The sequence below is a fragment of the Mesoplodon bidens genome (genome assembly GCF_964165515.1).
Source record: "Mesoplodon bidens genome assembly, chromosome: 13".
Lineage (NCBI taxonomy): Eukaryota > Metazoa > Chordata > Mammalia > Artiodactyla > Ziphiidae > Mesoplodon > Mesoplodon bidens.
The window spans coordinates 51155913-51176848 of NC_138169.1; the positions used below are offsets into that span (position 1 = coordinate 51155913).

Below are 20936 nucleotides of genomic sequence, written 5' to 3' on the forward strand. Positions count from 1 at the left end.
GCTGCCCAAATGTTTACTGAGTTCCACTATGTGACCAGCAGTTCAGAGGTGAAGTGACCAAGATAGACATATTCCCTGCTTCTCTTAAAGAGCTTAGAGACATATTATTAAACAAAAAATGATGAAAGTGTTAGTACTGGTGACTAGGGGTTATCAAGAAGGTACCCCTAACCTAACGGGGGATGAACATAAAGCTAAGGAAGATTTCTAATGGGTGATTTTTAAACTTATTTAACAAATATTTATTGATCAAGGTACTATCTCTAACACTGGAGATACAAATGGAGCTTTATGGCAGCTGTATTTTTATAAGTGCCACAAAAGAGAACAGGGTGTTAAAAACAGGCTTAACAGAGAGACACGGTCCACTTCAAGAGAGATCAGGAAGGGTATGTGAGGAAGGGTATTTGAGGAATGATGCATTTAATCTGAGTTCTAAAGACTGGATATACAGGGAAGTGGGAAAACAGACTACTTCCAACCACTTCCCACCGCCTTCATCACTACCACTGTAGAATGAGCCACTATCATCTCTCGCCTGGATTGTTTTTTTTAAGATTTATGATTTATTTATTTATGTTATTTATTTTTGGCTGTGGCACGCAGGATCTTCGCTGATCTTGCCTGGATTTTGGTAACAGTCTTCTCATTGGTCTCCCAGGCTCTACTTCTTCATTCTATTCTCTACTAAAGTAAATCATATCATACTGCTCTCAGTTCTCCAAGAACCACCAATCATACCAAGAATAAAAGCGAAATTCTTACCCTGGGCCACAAAGTGGACACATTCTGCTTCCTGGCTACCTCTCAGTCCACATTTCCTAAATACAGATCTCCTTGCTGATCCTCAAACATGCCCAGCACATGGCTATCTCGCTGTTTCTGCCAAGTTTTTTCTCTACCTAGGATCCTTTCCTCCTAGAGTCAAATGGCTCGTTTCATCCCTCCCTTTAGTCTCTGTTCAAATGCTACCTCCCCAAAGCAGTCAATCTTTATCTCATAAAACTGAGCACCATCACACTCTCTAGCTCCTTCCCTGCTTTACGTTTCTTCACAGTACTTATCTTTTGACATTTTAATATATATTCACTTGTCTATTACTTTGTCATCCACTGAAATGTAAGCTCTATTAGAACAGAACTTTGTCTCTTTCACTACTGTATCCTTGCTGACTAGCACATAGTAGGTGGTCAGTAAATATTTTATTGAATTCTAGGGAGAAGCAACATATATTAAGAAGCCTAAGGCAGAAAGAACTAAAAGAGATTCAGTTAGCTTAAACTGTATAGTGTATAGAGTGTGTGTGAGAGAGTGTGGTGGTGGGGGAATAGCCACGGGGAATGTGAGACAGGAGACTGAACAGGTAGCCTGGGCCATGAAGGAACACCTGAAGTCTTACTCAGGACCTGAGACTTGATGTCTAGGACAAACGAGAACCACTCAAAGGCAAGAGAGTGTTGTATCAGCTCTCCAACTCTGGCTACAGCTTCCTAAATGGATTAAACAATACTGGAGGCTACTGTAATTATACAGAAATGACATTACGGTAATTGGAATGGAAAGAAATCTAAAGAACCGAGGGAACTATATGTACTATAAGGGATAAGGGGTGTGAAGGAGAAAGGACAGTTGATATATTATAAATCACTATATCACAGAGAGTTCAAGATAACACCTAGTTTCTCACATGGGCATCTGGATAGATGGAGTTGCCATTCATCAACAGAGAGAACCCAGAGAGGAAGCAAGTTTGACAGGGAGGAAGGACATAGTGAGTTCAGTAACAGACACAGTGAGTCTGAGATGTTTGGAGGCATACAACTAGAAATCAGTAGGCAATTGGATATACAGGACTAAAAGGAAAAACATCTGGACTGAAGCATAAGATTGCCAGCTTTTAGGGTATGGATAATAACTAAATACTTGTAATGTATGAAATCACCCAGAGGGCTAGTAAAGAATATGACACCAGAAGGCGGCCCAGGACTAAACTCTAAGAAACACCAGCACCTGAAAAGATGGTAAGAGTATCTAAATTGAAGGATAAATAATATTAATTTAAGAAAGCAATATACTGCAGTGTTTCACACTCTGTAATTTTTTTCCACACTCTATAATTTTTTTTAAAAATGCATCTACTGTGACTAAACCTGCAGGGCATGTGGTAAGTATATTTTCATCCTTAAATCATTCAACACAGATCATCATTCACCACTGAATTCTATAATTTAGATTGATTTAATCGCCTACCCCAATAATGTTTACCCAGTAATCTACCAAATATTTGCATATAATGTTTGGAAATAAGCATTTTAAAAGTACAGATTTCTACCTTCAGAATTTTTCTGTAGCAAAATTTTCAACAGGCTTATGATTATTTTAAATATTCTGTATTTCCAAAGCATTTAAAAATGTTATGACATACACCCACACACTAGAAAACCTTAAAATCATTATAAGCAATATGAGAGAAAGGGGTACTAAGTTTTTCCAGAAATATTAGTTGGAAGATTGATAGTTTTATTAGCACATAAATTTTCAATTCAACACATTCATTCTTAATGAATTTCATTCCAAAATGGCAGTTGCTTTTGGTTACTTAAGGAAAAGGTGAAATTCAAGTACTCCAAATGCCCACCTTAGTAACAGCTCAAAAAATGTTTCCTTCACAGCAAGTATTTAACACATTTACAAATGCCATTACAGGTAAGTCTTTTCAAGTGAAAACTTCAAAGAAATATATACTTTGCTTTTTTATTTTAATGTCTTAAGGCAAGTTTTAGCAAAAGGACACATTAGGCATTTACAACAGGTTACCTAGTACCCAAAACAATTATCATACCTTGAAACATGCTTAAAAGCCTCCACTATAACTGGTGCAAAATCTTTTGTAAACTCTGGCCCCTTCCTTTTGCTGTTCTGAATGACATCATTAGCTAGGTAGAGAAAAGTAAGCTTCCTGTTTGGTTTGGCTGAAAAAAAAAAAAAAATTTAACCTAATTAAAATATCCTCACTTAATTTAGACAAACTTTCTCAATACCTGAATTAAGCAGTTTGAGAACTACGACAAACTTACTAACCTTTGTGTATTATGTTCAACCCTAGCTTCTCATTCTACTACCAAACTTAGCAAGTCATTATTCTTTAAAAGATAACTACTCTGGTTTCTGAAGATCACTCATGTGAGGAAAAAAGAGAACTAAAGAGGCAGAGATAGTCAATGAAATATCTGTTTCCTTACAGTTCTAAGTCACCCAAACCACTTATCCTTGATTAGTCTTTTTTTCCCCAAAACAGAATTATTTATTTACTCCAAATTATTTATTTAATCCAAAATTAAAAAGAAATCGGTGGTAAGGAAATATACTGTTACATGACACAAGATAAAAAGCCTAATTCTATATTTAAAAAAAAAAAATCAAACCTTAAAAATAAAAATACTAACACCTCGTGTCGTGCACACGAGCACCACAGGGCCAGGGATGTACCAGCTGTCAGGTGGGTAGGCAGGCGGGGAGGAAGCCAAGGCCACAGCTTGAGGGAGGCCCTGGCCCCTCCTAGCCTGTGTCTGGCAGAGTCGGTGTGAGATGAAGAGACTGTTAAAGGAAACACTGGCCAAAACCTCCCGCCCTGTCCAGGCAAGATAGTAACCACCTGCATGAGTTATCTTACAACAGAAGGCCCTGGTTCAGAACGTGGAACTAACAAGTTACCACAAACCAGAAGAATTTGGGAAAGGTCAAAAGAGAGAGGAGATGCCAGTCCATATGTCCTGCCAACCTCCCAGAATCCTTCTCACTGGAATCCATCTTGGCTGAGCGATCCTTGATTGCTAGTCTTAATTGTTTCCAAACTAATAGTTTTATACACAGAAATCCTCACATCTGACTATCCTGTACTAAATTTTATTAAAACTATTAAACACTACATGAAATACAGCCACTTAAGGTGGTGATTGGTCATGTTATTAAAATGGTACCCTAAATCTTAACTGAATTTATGACTATTTTAATACCCATGTTGATTTAAAACTCAATATTATTGTCAAACAAAATACAAAATGTAAAATAGGTTGAAAGAGATATCACTTCAATCAATTACATATTTTTTGTTTATGAAATAAATATTTGCCAAGCTAATAGAGTAAATGTTAGGGAAACCAAATGGACAAAGTTTAGATTTTTTCCCCCCTTTGGATTACATGGCCTTAAATAACTGATTCATCTTGATAAAAATATGCCCCTACTCACTATATTCTGTGGGTATAGTCATACTCCTAAAAGAGCAGATAAGATTTCACTAATTGCTGACCAGAATCCGTTTTTTACTGGTTACAATAAGTGGCATAGTAGTATTGAATATGACTTAAGATTCATATATAAAAGGAAAACCTATTAGTTGAACACAATCTTTTATACTGACTATTTTCATAATACAATTTTACTAGAATTAAAATTGAATCATTCAAAGTTGTACAATTATATTCAGAAACAATATACTTTGTGGCATCCACATTACGATGGTGTAGGGGACTTATGATCAGGACTGATAATCCAGTGCACTATTCATGTGGGCCAGTTTATTGGATTTAAGACAAATATTTGGGCCAGGTGCATTTGGTCCTCAAGATTTGAGTATTCAATTTAAAATTTAACCCACTTTTGAGTTCACATTTTTCTTTTAGGGGAAACTAGCATCCCAACCTTCTCATAAGAAACTGTAAAATACTGGGTCACAACTGATCAGACCTTACAAACCTGTGCCGCCCACTGCATAACCTGGTTTGCCTGTCTAAAGTTGCAGCCCACCAATTTTCATGCTCTTGAAAGTTGCTGGCATAGAATAAAGATAAGGGAGAGATGGCAATAACAGAGATCAATTTCTGATTCTTCTGGCTTGTCTGGTTAGTCAAGCCATAGAGTATAACTGGTTAAGATACTAGGACCCTTTCCCATGAAAATGATAATAATGGTAACTTTCCCAGTATTCAACCCTATCTTTTTTTTTTTTTTTGTACCTACCCCTGCCTCTGCCCACAAAAAACCTCACACAAAGAAAAGGGCTTATTTAATCCAAGTATTAGAAGTATTATTTAATCCAAGTATTTGCCTTCTTAGCATCAAAATGAGTTTAAATACTCAAATCTGTTCTAAGCACTTTATATATATATATATATATATATATATATATATATATATATGTATATATATAAAAGACCTAATTTAATCCATATAATGTAAGGTACCATTATTATCTGCATTTGGCAGTTGAATAAAACTAGACATCAAAATGGTTATCTGCCCACAGTGAAATAGACAGGAAGGGATCAGTCATGATTTGAATCCTAAAAGTCCAACTCCAAAGCATTCCCTCTTTACAACTGGACTATGCCTACTGTCATAAATGAAAGAGGATACTACCTTTAGAGAAGATTTAGTAGCAACTCAACCAAAATATTTTAGAATGTTAGCAGTATTATTCACAACAGCCAAAAACTGGAAGCAATCCAAGTGTCTGTCAAAAGATGAATGGATAAGCAAAAGGTGGTATATACATACAAATAGAATACTACTCAGCCTTAAAAAGAAAGGACATTCTGACACATACTACAATATGAATGAACCCAGAGGACATCAAGTTAAACGAAACAAGCCAGTCACAGAAAGACATATACTGTATGATTCCATTTATATCAGGTGCCTAGAATAGTCAAATTCAAAGAAAAAGTAGAATGGTGATTGCCAGGGGCTAGGGTGAGGGAGATATGGAGAGTTACTGTTTAATGGGTATAGAGTTCCAGTTTTATAAGAGGAAAAGAGTTCTGGAGATGGATGCTAATGATAGTTGCATAACAGGATAAATGTACTTAATACCATTAAACTTCACACTTAAAAATGATTAAAGCAGTCAATTTTTTGTTATGTTTATTTTACCACAAATATTTAAAAGTATACATTTTACACTGTTTTTAAAGATTTGTGAGCTACTAATCTCTTGAAAATAATTCAGAATCATTTCTGCAATGTACACTAAAGTAAAAATTTTCAAGATTTCAACATACATTTCCCAGTATATTCCAAAGAATGAACTCTGTACCAGGAGCACGGCTTTAGTATGGAATCCAAATACCAAAGCATCATTTTCATTTCTTTCCTTGTGGAACCCAGGCTAAAATATGAGAAAAACTAGAAACTGCCATAAATTATACCCTTCTCCAAATTTTCAGGGAAAAAAGTTTACTTCCATTTAAAACTTTATGTAGAATAATAAACTAATGCAACAAATCACAACAAGCAATTCCAGAAGAAAATCACAAAAATGATTTTCAAATAAATTTTTATAAATTATATATAACAGAGCCATAAATTGTTACTAAGACATGCGAAGTTAACAGAAAGGGCAAACAAGCCATTTCATAATTTCCTAAAGAAATAACTCTATTGGCAACAGAATATAAGGCTAAATAATGGGTCTGATGTAATCAACTTCTACGTTTTTACAGTTCACAGTTTCCTTATAAAGACACCTATTTTCTCAATCTTCCATTCAATTTAACTAGCGTTTATTTAATGTTTGCTATGTGCCAGGGACCATGCTGGGCACAGACCAAAAATAACCTTTCCTGTTCAATCAGGAGTTTGCAAGCACCATACAAACTGGCACATGATAGGTGACATGACTAAGTATGTTAGTTCTCTTTTTTAAATTCTTTCTCTTCACTAATATATGACACCACCTGAGAAAGCAACCATAAATTCAATACTATACCCCCATTAGTCTGTGTGTATACTGCTATGTTTGTACCAATATAAGCCAAGTAAGGACTAGTCAACGTATTGTGAGAAACCATTTTCTTATATCTCACCTCACTGAACTAAATCTTAAGCTCCTGTAGGTACTAAGTATAGCCCTTTTCCAGGGGCCTTGTATATGAATAGGTACATCAAAACAAATAATAATAATAAAATCCGGCTGGCTAATATAAGAGAACACAGTATTACCTAAAAAGTTGAGCATACTCCCCAAAAAGGGCAATACAAGTTTAGTTCATCACACAAGTAAGAAATGGATACGCAATAATTCACAAACAATTCAAATAAGGATCAATTACAAAGCTTCAGAAAGAAGAATCCAGACTAGTAAACAATAGGAAACAAACTTATTCAAAGGATTACAGAAATGCCATCTAGTCTCACTAATTCATACTGAGGTCATAATCTAGTTTTACTTCTTCATAATCAGAAAGTGATAGGATCATTACTTATTTTCTTACCCTGTTCAGACCATATGCCTACTTGTTTTGATATGATACAGAATATCATAATCTAATTTAATCACTGTGTTTTTATGTAGATTGAAATTTACAACCACAGTAGATGATAATGCTCATAAATATAACAAATAGCTAAAAAAATTTTGTTTTATCTGTAAATACAGGAACCTTTCCAAGGGAAGCATTCTATGTAGAGAAGCAGCAAAAAAATTTAATAAACAAATATATATGTATACACACATGCACGTATACACACACACCAATGAGCATTACTGCAGTTCTTGTAGGACATCAGAAGAAAAGCCATTATCTTGAAACAAAAATCTATTAAGGATTTATTAACAACTGTTGGACAGCCTTATTTATTTATTTCGCTGATAAACTGAATCACAGACTAGAAAACATGTTCATATGGATGGATAGGTGGCTGTAAGGCAGAAACTGCTTTAACTTAGTAATATTCTTTGCCACAGAAAATGCATAATCAACAGATGGTTCTTGAATGGATCCTATCGATCCCAGACAGGACAAACAGTTCAGTCAGACACAGATGGCTGCTTCTTAATGGCTGAGGTGGGTGAAAAATGGATAGAGCTGGCATACTCCTGTATCACTGCCAGGATGCCTCACACTTTTGGTAGCCCATTCCTTGCTTAAAATCCTTCAAAGATTTTCTACTGTTCTCCAGATAACATTTTAAATCCTTAACATGAACCAAAGGCCCAAAAAGGTCTGTCTCCACCTCTACACTACTCTCTCTTCATGCCCAACACTACTACTCCTCCAATTTCCCCAACTCCTACCCATGCTTTAGACCGCAGTTAAATGGTTTCCTCTAATTATTCCCTGACCACCCACTACACATAAGTTAGGCAGCCCTGATATGCTCTCATACCACCTCATATTTTTCCTATGGAGCATTTACTCCAGCTATAATTGTTTTTATTTAATCTGGTGCTTCTCAACTAAATTCCATCTAAAGCAACAATTGTCAGTCTCATCTACCAATCTATGGAATCAAGGCCAGCAGCCGATTCATAATTTGCTCAACATTTACTAAATCAATAAATTTTGGCCTAAACCTATGTCTTTAATTATCTGTTCTACTAACTTAGCTTCTGGTCTTAACCTCACCCAGCAGCTGAAAGGAGAACACATGTAAAATTACACTACTTTCAGAAACCTCAACTTCAAATTCTGATTATGGAAGACAAACTTTCTTACAGATCTAGCACTCTTTTTTATTTTCAGTGTATTGAGTTCAAATATTTTCCTTTCCCCTCCTCCATTCTAGAGTTCTCACAAATCATAACCCCATTGAAAAATACGCAAGTAGTGTGAAGGGGAAGGTCAGAAAGTACAAATGTTAAGCAATTAAAACCAACTATTATTTTCTACCTGTTATATTGATCAAGATGAACGTCTGACACTAACTAAAGTTGGCAAGAATATGGGTAAGATTATCACCTTCAGATACCTTCAGACATTGTAATTAAAATATAAATTAGTGCAACTTCTTAGAAAAATAATTTGGCAATATCTATGAAGAATGTAAATGCACAAATCCCTTGACCCTGCAAATTTCACTTCTAGAAATTTATCCTATGGGTATCTTCTCATAAATGCACAAAGAAATCACTAAGGATATTAATGATAAAACACAAAAGAGAGAACTAATTAAATCATGGTACATTCATACAATCCAATCCTCTATAGCTGTTAAAAAATGAGATAGATTTATATACAAATATAGAAAGATATCTGATAGTATTGAATTACACACATCCAAACAAACACACACATAGTAGATAGCTTTACTCTGGGGGAAGATCAAGAAAGAATTTGAGGGGGATCAAGAGTTACCAACAAAGAAGTCATAACATGGAAACATATGAGCTATATATTAAATGATTAACTTGAGCCTCCATGCTGAAAAGAGCTTCTGAGTAGTACTGACTTGGTGCTCCACCAACTGACTTTGTCCTGCAAGGGCATTTACCCATGATCTCTCCTGTCTCAATGTCTGGTTTAAAAAAAAACTCCACCTAGGCCCAGACAAATGGACACCTTTCCCATACTAAAAGGCCCAAGGCAATTCTGCTTCCTCAAATTTTAAAAACCTTCATTTTGGTATACACAACAAATGAATTCTTAAAATCTTTTTTTTTTTTTTTTGCAGTATGCGGGCCTCTCACTGTTGTGGCCTCTCCCGTTGTGGAGCACAGGCTCCGGACGCACAGGCTCAGCTGCCGTGGCTCACGGGCCCAGCCGCTCCGTGGCATATGGGATCTTCCCAGACCGGGGCACGAACCCGTGTCCCCTGCATCGGCAGGCGGACTCTCAACCACTGTGCCACCAGGGAAGCCCGAATTCTTAAAATCTTGAAAAGCACAAACTTCATCCTGGACCATTACACCACTATGAGAGACACTGTGAACTGGAACAGAGTTCTAAAGAATACACATCACAATGTATATTCATATTATGCTTATAGAGTGGAACTGAAACTAAAACTTTTTGGCCTATTAAGAATATCTTTAAAATAATATTGACTAGTTTCTTATGACCTAGGCACTGTTCTAAAAGTTTATTACGTATCTCATTTAGTCTTCAAAACAACCCTACAGGGCTTCCCTGGTGGCGCAGTGGTTGAGAGTCTGCCTGCCGATGCAGGGGACGCGGGTTCGTGCCCCGGTCTGGGAGGATCCCACGTGCCACGGAGCGGCTGGGCCCGTGAGCCATGGCCGCTGAGCCTGCGCTCCGCAACGGGAGAGACCACAACAGGGAGAGGCCACAACAGTGAGAGGCCCGCGTACCACAAAAAAAACAAAAACAAAAACAAAAAAAACAACCCTACAGAATAAGTTATTATCCCCATTTACCAATGAAAGAAGTATTAAAGTAATTAAATGCACTCAAAGAAATGCACTGAAATCAATCAACACATACTACAGTCTCTAAATAACATTTTATTAATAAAAGCAGGAACTACGTAAGATGAGCCTGTAACGTCTCGTCATGATAGAAAGTAAGAAAGTTATTTTAAAAACAACCAAGGTTGTATCCAAAGGACACAAGCAATGCCCCAAGATGCTGCCACTGGCAAAAGAGTATCAAAAAGAACGACTACAATGGTCTGAAACACAAACAGCTAAAAATCCATAAGTTCATAAAAAATACTTAAAAAAAAAAGGTTGCTAAAGAACTAATTCAGCTGACAAGGGGGAAAAAATAAGCCATTTATCCTCCTTTTCCTGGATGAACTGTATTTCAGAGTCAACAATGGCTGATGAAGAAAGTTCTTATGCAACAAATGCTCAAACTGCAGCATGCCTCAGAACCACTTAGAGGGCTTGTTAATAAGCAGATAACTGGTTCCTACCAATAGTTTCTGATGTAGGTCTGGGACAGGACCCAAGATTTTGCATTTCCAACAAATTCCCAGGTGATACTGATGCTGCAGAGGCCTACACTTTTTGAGAACCACTGTTAGAAAAGAATTCTGCATAATAAACACAGAAAGAATAAAAGAACTAGAAATTCATAATTTTGCAACTCCTGGTAAATTAAAATAAGGAGTCTAACCAACCACCATCAGAAGCTGCTAAAATCACTGGGTGAAAGGTGCTGAGGAACTTCATAATGGATTCATAATGATAACAACTGAATCCACTGATCAATCTCATCCCTAAATATAGAACAACTTGACATTAGGTATCTCTTAATGTGATGCAGCAGGAAGTGCATAACACAGGCAATGCAGTATTCTTTGGGAATGACACCATAAGGATGGAATTACCCAAATGCCTAAGGAGGGAAATTCTATAGCCCATGTGACACAGTCTCCTCAACAAGTAAACTACATGAAAAAAATGTGGGGGGAGAGGGGACACAAATTAAAGAGAACAGTTAAACAAATGTCATGAGTGGACCTTTTTGGATTCTACTTTGAACATTAACTATAAAGAGACATTTTTCAAGGAATCTAGAATACTGAACATGGACTAGGTTCAAAAAAAAAATCAAAAATCAAAGTTAAGGGCTTTCCTCGTGGCGCAGTGGTTGAGAGTCCGCCTGAGATCGATGCAGGGGACACGGTTTCGTGCCCCGGTCGGGGAATATCCCACAGGCTGCGGAGCAGCTAGGCCCGTGAGCCATGGCCGCTGAGTCTGCACGTCTGGAGCCTGTGCTCTGCAACGGGAGAGGCCACAACAGTGAGAGGCCTGCATACCGCAATTAAAAAAAAAAAAATTTTTAATATAAGGCTTAATTTACCTATTATAAATATATACTGACATATCTGTTTTAAATGGTTTGAAGTCTGGGTTTTGCTTTAAAAAAACAAAACAAAACAGGAAAAACAGTAGGTATCAGGGTAGGAAAGATTTAGGTAGATGAAACCAGAAAAGTGTAACGTTAATAACAATGCAGCTGGGTGATGGGTTCATGGAAGTTCAAAATCTTATTGTCTTTACTTATTTTTGTATATAATTTTAAGTCTATCATGAACAGTTAATTTAAAAATTAAATAAAAATTGAGCATAAAAAGTGAAATCTCCTTTCATCTCCACACCCTCACCATGAATGAGTTAATTATTTAGTATGTGTATCCTTTTCAGACCATTTAATGTGCCTTTGCAAATACTATATACTTATTCACAGATACACACATACACAGAATTTTTTCTTCAGTAAGATCATGTTACACATAATGTTTTATACACAGTTTTCTTCACACTTCATATATCCAAAGTATTTTTGTGTTCATAAACAGATCTGTTACAAACTCTCTTTAAGAGCCTCATTCTTTTTAATAAGTACTTAGTCACATGATATATATATATATATATATATATATATATATATAAAATTGTTTCAAATCTTTAATACCTTTTATGTTTGTAAACCTGAGCAAGTATTTCTATGGGATTCTGACAGGCAGAGGTGATAGGTTAAAAGGTATGCAGTTTAAATTTTGACAGATATTGTCAAGTTGCCCATCAAAAAGGCCAACTGTTTGAACTCCTACCACATGAAAATGCTCATTTCCCAACATCAACATAATACTATTAATATTTAAGATCTTTGCCAACCTCTCGGGAGTAAAATGATCCTGTTTTTATTTGCAATTCCCTATATATTACTAAAGCTGATTTCTCAGTCATTTATATTCCTTCTTTTGTAAATTGAAGGAATTCAATTCAAGTTCCCCATTCACATCATTTTCCCCATTTTCCTACTGAGCTGTTTGTTTTTTATCAACTCACAGGAGCATTTTATATGTTATGCATATTAGTTTTTTCCTGTTTTAGGTAGTGCAAATATTTTCTCCAAATCCGTTGCTTAAATTAAAATTTGATATTTTCTGCATTCAGGGATTTTATAACTTTATGTAGCCAAATCTATTTCCTATATGACTCATGGCCTATATTGTATTTAGAAAGTCCTTTCATGATCCAAAACTAGAAATGATTATAAATATGTATTTTTCTTACATGACTCCATAGTTGATTCTTTTCAATGTTATGTCTTTAATTCAACTGGATTAATTCCATATGATATTAGTTAGGAATCTAAGAATCATTTATTAATATTCCATCTCTCATCACATGAGTTTCAAGTGTCTAATTTACTAAATGCCCACATAAAATAGGTCTTCTCACAAATCTCTACTCTGTTCCTTTCATATATATATTTCTCTTCCTCTACCAACATCATACTCTTCTAATTTCAATGTCTTTACAGTCTGCGTGGATACCTAAAAGGGCACACAACTTCCATTATTGTTTTCCCTTCAAAACTGTCAAAATTCACAAGACAAAGATTGCCTTGGCTCTTCCTCCACATTCACTTTTCCCAATGATCTATAGAATTAGTTTTAAATTTCTTACAGACTGACCTGAATTTACAGATTAATCTGGGAATATCTGACCTCTCTGCAATCAATTTTTACTTAGCAGTTTTACATACTACTGTACTTTAAAACACAACAAATGTATGTTTTAAACCGATAAAAAGTAAAATTTAGTGTTTAGCATACACTTACATTAAAAATAAGCTTGTTAAAATACTAACACAACAGGCAAACCTGAAAATATCCTATAATATCAAAGACAAGAAAATAGTGGTAGAAAACACTAGTCTCAGAGTTCCAAATGATGTGTACCAATTCCAATATAAAGCCCAATTTGTAGAGGACTTCTGCTTCTGAGAAGATAGAGCTGACATACTTTTCCCTATTCCTTCTGCAAAGCACAACTACAAATCCTAGACATTATAAATAAACCAAACATAGGAAAAGAAAAGGCAGCAGACTGGCTAGGGACCTTGGGAGCTCAACACGAGGTGAGTTCCCAGAGTTTTCATTTTGCCTCATATATCTCAGATTCAAAGTTGAAGAGGCCAGCAACCCAGAAATCCTAACAGGTGCAGATATAAAAAGTTCCAACAAAAGCCTTCTCACTCTTGTCAAAGGAGCAGGAAAAGGGCAGCCTAGCAAGACAGAAAACTTTTAGAAAATACCCTGTCTACTCCAACCAAACACACCACAGAAAGGAAAAGAGAAAAAAGAAAAATCTGTGACCCCACTCACATCCATGCCAGCAAAGGCTGTAATGTGGAACCCCAACACCTCTCCAGAGTAGTGTCAGAGAAGGCAAAGGAGGGAGCCTGGACTTCCACCCCACTCAGCAGTAAGGAGGCACTCCTCACTGGGATGGTGTCACAGAACGCCTAGTGGAAAGTCAGCACCTCCACCGTGGCACAGCAACTCTGTGGTATCAATGGAAGTCTCGTGGGGAGCCAGAACTCCCACTCACACCCAACAGTAACAAAGAACACCTCCTTCCCCTGATGGGGTAGTGTCAGAGAAACCCAGCTTAAACAGGATTAAGTAAGGTCCAGAGTCTCATAACATAATACAAAAAAATCTATGGATAAAGCAAAATTTCCATCATACCAAGTACCAGGAGGCTCTCAAACTGAACGAAAAAAGTCAGTCAATAGATGCCAACACTAAGACGACAGAGATTTGAGAATTATTGACAAAGATTTTAAGGTAGCCATCATAAAAATGCTTCAACTAGCATATGCAAATATGTTGAAAATACAAAATTTGTGGGATAAAGCTGAAGCAGTGCTGAGAGAAACTTGCAGCACTAAATGCACACACTAGAAAAGATGAACAAGTCTAAAATCAATAATCTAAGCTCCCACCTCAAAAACCTAGAATAAGAACAAAATAAACACAAGGAAGCATGAGGAAATAATAAAAATTAAAAAAAAAGAAACTGACACATAAAAATTTAAAAAAAGCTGCTTCCCCCACCCCAGTTTTTTGAGATATAATTGACATACAGCACTATATCAGTTTAAGGTGTACAGCATAACGGTTTGGTTTACATACACTGTGAACTGATTACCACAGTAAGTTAACTATCATCCCATATAGACTCAAAAACAAAAAGATAAAAAAATTTTCTTCTTGTGATGAGACCTCTTAGGCTTTATTTTCTTAACACTGTCATATATATCATACAACAGTGTTAATTATAGTCATCCTGTTGTACATTACATCCCTACTACTTATTTATCTCAGAACTGTTAGTTTGTACCTTTTGACTACCTTCTTCCAATTCCACCTCCTACACCTCAACCTCTGGCAACCACAAATCTGATTTCTTTTTCTGAGTTTGTGTTTGTGGCTTTTTTTTTTTTTTTTTAAGATTCAACATATAAGTGAGATTGTACAGTATTTCCTTCTCTGATTTATTTCACATAGCATTACATCCTCAAGGTCCATCCACATTGTTAAAAATGGCAGCATTTCCTCACTTCTTTAAGGCTGAATGATATTCTGCTGTGTGTGTGTGTGTGTGTGTGTGTGTATATACCTCACAACTTCTTTATCCATTCATCTCTCGATAGACACTCAGGTTGTTTCCATGTCTTGGCTATTATATCAGTTGTATTTCAATATATTAGGAATAAATATGAGAAAAATAAAATTAAAAATATAATATCCCTTTAAATTGCTCAAAATAATTGAAATACTTAAGTGTAAATAAAACAAAACACGTACAGGACTTGTATGCTGAAAGCTACATAATACTGATAAAAAAAGTCAAAGAAGATCTAAATAAATGGAGAAATATACCATGTTCATGGATTAGAAGATGTTACATAATAAAGAGGTCAATTTTCCCTAAACCGATATGCAGGATTAATGCAACTCTTATCAAAATCCCAGCAAAATAATTTTTATTGATATAGACCAGATTATTCTAAAGTCTATAGACACAGGCAAAAGAACCAGAGTAGCTAAAACAATTCTGCAAAGGAATACAGGGGAAGGAATCAATCTACCCAATTTCAAGACTTATCATATAGCTATCAAGATTACCTGTGGCATTGGTGGAGGGAGACACACATGGATCAAGGGAATAGGACAGAGAACCCAGAAACAGACCCACACAAATACGCTCAAGTCAATTTTGACAAAGGAGCAAAGTAATTCAATAAAGGAAAGACAGCCTGCCTTTTCAACAAATGGTGCTGGAGCATTTGAACCTTGACCTAAATTTCACACCGTATATAAAAATTAACTCAAAATGGATCATGGACTTAAATGCAAAACTATAAGTATTTTAGAACAAAACACAGGGAAAAAAATCTTTGGAATCCAGGGCTAAGCAGAGTTCTTAAACTTGACACTAAAAGCATAATGTATAAAAGAAAAATTCAATAAACTAGGGTTAAGTAGGGGTGTGCCGGGATTGAGGTGGATGTGGCTATTAAAAGGCAACATGAGGGTTCCTCGTGGTGATGGAAATGTTCCATATTTTGACTATATCAATGTCAATATCACAGTTATGATGTTTTGCAATATCTATAATTATAGAGATTTTATTTTAAACTAGTTTTCCATGATGCCATAATTGGGGGAAGCTGGAAATGGGTTAACAGGACCTCTCTGTATTATTTCTTACAACTGAATGTGAATCTGTATTTATAGAAAAATAAACAGTATTTTCAAAAATCTCATGTTAAGTCCTCTAGTTTTGAAGCTAAAAAATCACTACAAAAGCACTCCCAGAAGAGGGTGGTTGAAACAAAATCCAGTGTTCACTCTACATATTTATTTATAAACATTAGTATCAATTTCAGTGACTTAACTCCAAAAGAATATGAAAGCTAAAGCTTTAAAAACGAAAACAATTACTACATTAACCTAGGCAAGATAGAGATGAACTAAAAGAAAATTAATGCAAAGCACCCATGGTCTCTGTTAATCTGAGAACAGCTCTCAAACTTTCTGGTTTCAGGACCCCTTCATACTCTTACAAATTCTTGAGAACCCCAAAAAACTTCTGTTTATCCACCAATACTTACCTTATTAAAAATTAAAACAGAGGAATTCTTAAGACATGCGCTAGTTCATTTAAAAGCAATTTTTAAAATTATATGTTAACATAAATAACATTTGTTTAAAAAATATATTTCCACCAAAAGAATTTTAAGTGAGAGGAGTCATACTGTTTTACGTTTTTGCAAATCTCCAGTTCAGCAGAATACACCTGGATTCTCATATCTGCTTCCCTATTAAACATACCACAATATATTGTTTTAGTAAAAGTAATGTAAAAAAAAAAGCAGACCACACCCAAATATAAACTTGGTAAGAGAAAAGTGTTTTAACAGTCTTTACAGATAATTGTGGATATTCTTTGAAACTACACCAAAATCCAACAAGTTGTAGTTTTTAAAAAGATTCTAAATTGTAATATGGAATCTGACAACATATCAATGAACTGCTAAAACCCTCTTACATTAAAATACTTTAAGCTACCATGCTCTTTGAATGGATCTTTGACTCCTGTATAATTTTGTAACATCATGCATAAGTCTTTTGAAAAATACTGGTTTGCTGAGTTACACAAACATTCCAACTGCTGAAACATTTTATTAGACAATATAAAAAAATCACATTTGTAAGTATCACTATTGATTTCACTGGAAAAGTGTTTAAAAGCATTGGGAAGTTGTCAGGCTCATGAAGGCACATTTGAGTTTTTCAAAATTCTAATTTTTGCTGGAAAACTTGAATTTTATAATGGGCAACAAATACTGTCAGTTGTCTTCCTTGATGAAACAGGTTCATTATATTCATTTTTTGAGAAAACATCTGCCAAATATCCGTGTCTGAATAATCACAGTTTCTCTTGTCATTTTTTCAAATAAAATGGTGCTCTGTGAAAAAAGCATCTGGTTTAGCTCACAACTCAATCACACAAGCGTACTTCCTCCAGAATGTTCAGTATACGGTACTTTATGTAGACTTCTCATTTTGTCACACAGATTATTAAAAAGATATGTAATCACCTCTAATGCGATACTCAATAGTCAAAGACTGACAGCTTTTCCCCTAAGATCAGGAAAACGAGAAGGATGTTCACTTTTACCACTTTAATTCAGCACAGTATTGGCACTTCCAGCCATAGCAATTAGGTAAGAAAAAGAAATAAGACATCCAAATTAGAAAGGAAGAGGTAAACTTATCTCTGTTCACAGATGTTACTTGTATAAAACCCTAATGAGTCCAAAAAAACTGTTAGAGCTAACAAATGAATTCAGCAAAGTTGCAGAATACAAAACATTCAAAAATGAATTGCATTTCTATAGATAAACAATGAATGATCCAAAAAAGAAACTAAGAATTCTACTTACCATTATATCAAAAAGAATAAAATATTTAGGAATAAGTTTAACCAAAGAGGTGTAAGATTTGTACACTGAAAACTATAATAAGAAATAAAAGAAGATACAAATAAATTGAAATTCATCCCATTTTCACGGATTGGAAGACTTAATATTGCTAAGATAACACTGCTCAAAGCAACCTACAAATTAAATGCAATCCCTATCAAACTCCCAATGGCATTTTGGTAGAAATCGAAAAACCCATCTTAAAATTCATATAGATTCCCAAATGATCCCAAATAGCCAAAACAATATTTAAAAAGAAAATTAAAATTGAAAGACTCATACTTACTGATCTCAATACTTACTAGAAAACTATCGTAATCAGAATAGTGTAGTATAGGCATAAGGACAGACATATAGACCAATAAAATAGAAGAGCGAGCCTAGCAAAAAACTCTTGCATATATAGTCATCACTAGTCATTATGGGGTAAACGCAAATTAAAACCACAGATACCACTCCATTACGATTAGAATGTCTTTTTTCAAAACAAAAAAGAAAAAAACAGAAAATAACAGGCACTGATGAAACGTGCAGAAATTGGAATCCTGGTGCACTGCAAGTAGGATGTAAAATGGCACAGCTAGTATGGAAAACAGTACAGTTGTTCCTCAAAAAATTAAATACAGAGAGCTTTCCTGGTGGCACAGTGGTTAAGAATCTGCCCGCCTATGCAGGGTACATGGGTTCGAGCCCTGGTCCAGGAAGATCCCACATGCCGCAGAGCAACTAAGCCCATGCGCCACAACTACTGAGCCTGCCTGCGTTCTAGAGCCTGTGAGCCACAACTACTGAGCCCGTGTGTAGCAACTACTGAAGCCCACGCACCTAGAGCCCGTGCTCTGCAACAAGAGAAGCCACTGCAATGAGGAGCCCGAGCACCACAACAAAGAGTAGCCCCCGCTCGCTGCAACTAGAGAAAGCCCGCGCGCAGCAACGAAAGACCCAATGCAGCCAAAAATAAATAAGTAAAATAAATTTATTAAAAAAAAATTAACATCGAATTACCATATGATTTACCAACTCCACTTCTCGGTACATGCTCAAAAGAAGGGACTCAAACAGATATTTGTACAACCATGTTCATACCAGCATTATTCACAATAGCCAAAAAGTGGAAGCAACCCTAATGTCATCAACAGACAAATAAATAAAATGTGGTATATACATACAAGAGTATTATTCAGCCTTTTAAAAGGAAAGAAGTTCTGACACATGCTACAGCCTGGATGAACCTTGACTATATTATGCTAAGTTAAATAAGCCAGTCACAAAAGAATAAACTGTATGATTTCACTTAAATGAGGCAACTAGAGTAGCTGAATTCAAACTGACAGGAAGTAGGTGGGTGGTTGCCAGGTGCTGGGAGAGAAAAGGGAATTATTGTTTAATGGGAATGGAGTTTCAGTTTGGGAAAATGAAAAAAGTTCTGGAGGTGGATGGTGATGACGGTTGCAAAACAATGTGAATGGACTTAACTGCACAGAACTGTACACTTAAAAAATGGTTAAAACAGTCAATTTATATTATGTATATTTTACCACAATAAAGAGAAAGAAAAAAAAGGTTAAAACGTTAAATTTTATGTTATGTATATTTTACACAATGAAAGAAGTGCACGTGCACACACACACACAGAGACACATGCACTCAAGGGTCAAGATTTAACAAAATTAGTCATCTGAGCTACGGTGATGAGCACTGTCAGGTAAGTGATATATATATATATATATATATATATATATATTTTTTTTTTTTTTTTTTTTTTCTGTACGCGGGCCTCTCACTGCTGTGGCCTCTCCCGTTGCGGAGCACAGGCTCCGGACACACAGGCTCCGCGGCCATGGCTCGCGGGCCCAGCCGCTGCGCGGCATGTGGGATCTTCCGGGATAGGGGCACGAACCCGTGTCCCCTGCATCGGCAGGCGGACTCTCAACCACTGCGCCACCAGGGAAGCCCAGTGATATATTTTTTAAGCTGTGAATGTGTGGTGTGAAAAATACAATGATTACTGGTACAGTCTGGTGTCTCTGCCTTGACTACTCATTAGACACTACCAGTTTTCACCCACCTTTGCTTTTACACCACCACAGAACATGCCAACACAGTGAAAAGGGCCAGGGGAGAGAGAACATCTTAGTAGTACTATGAAAACATTTTTTACCTTGTCCCATATGCCTCTTAAAAGGGTCTTGGTGATCCACCAAGGGGGATCCAGTTACCACACTTTACGAACCACTTCTCTAAAGATGGATAAATATGGCAAGAGCAGAAGAATATGATAGAGTGAAAAAGCTGGAAATTTTTCAAGTCTTTCTCTCAATCAGGTAAATGTTTATAAACGTAGTTCAATATTTGCCTTAAGATGTCAGAAGTTCCAAATTCAGGCACTACGCTTAAAAAAAACAGGAAAACATTCTGTAATACTCCTTCTAGCTCTAAAAGCCTCAGATTCCATATACTTTGCAACATTCATTCAGTAACTCACTCAACACACACTTACTGTGTATCTACTGTATGCTACGTTGAGGAAACAAAGGAATAGGCTCAGTCCTCCAGTAATTAGAAACTCAACACAGAACCACTAAAATACTGTATGTTAAATGCTATAATAATAGCAATAAAAAGTACATGGAGGTGACACCAGATAAAATGTCAAGAATAAAGAGAACTGACAAATGTGAAGATAAGACCATTGAAATAGAGTCTGGGGAGCAGAAAGAAAAAGAATAAAGGCAAGAGAACAGAGTGAAATGGACCTGTGGGACACCACCAAGCTAACAAACACATATTATAGGAGTCTGAGAAACAGAAGAGGGTGCATAAAGAATATTTGGAGAAATAATGGCCAAAAACTCCCCAAATTTTAAAAAAGGCATGAATCTACGAAACTAAGAAGCT

The 20936-nt window shown here is 35.9% G+C and overlaps 1 protein-coding gene across 4 annotated transcripts in view; it reads right to left on the reverse strand.

The window, feature by feature from the left end:
• RPRD1A (regulation of nuclear pre-mRNA domain containing 1A) overlaps positions 1–20936 on the reverse strand; it is a 73572-nt gene that overhangs the window by 37802 nt on the left and 14834 nt on the right. For all 4 annotated transcript variants that reach the window (XM_081251856.1, XM_081251855.1, XM_081251858.1 and 1 more), the window contains one exon: positions 2843–2972. In XM_081251856.1, the coding sequence (XP_081107982.1) occupies positions 2843–2972 (130 nt within the window). The remainder of the gene's footprint in view (positions 1–2842; positions 2973–20936) is intronic.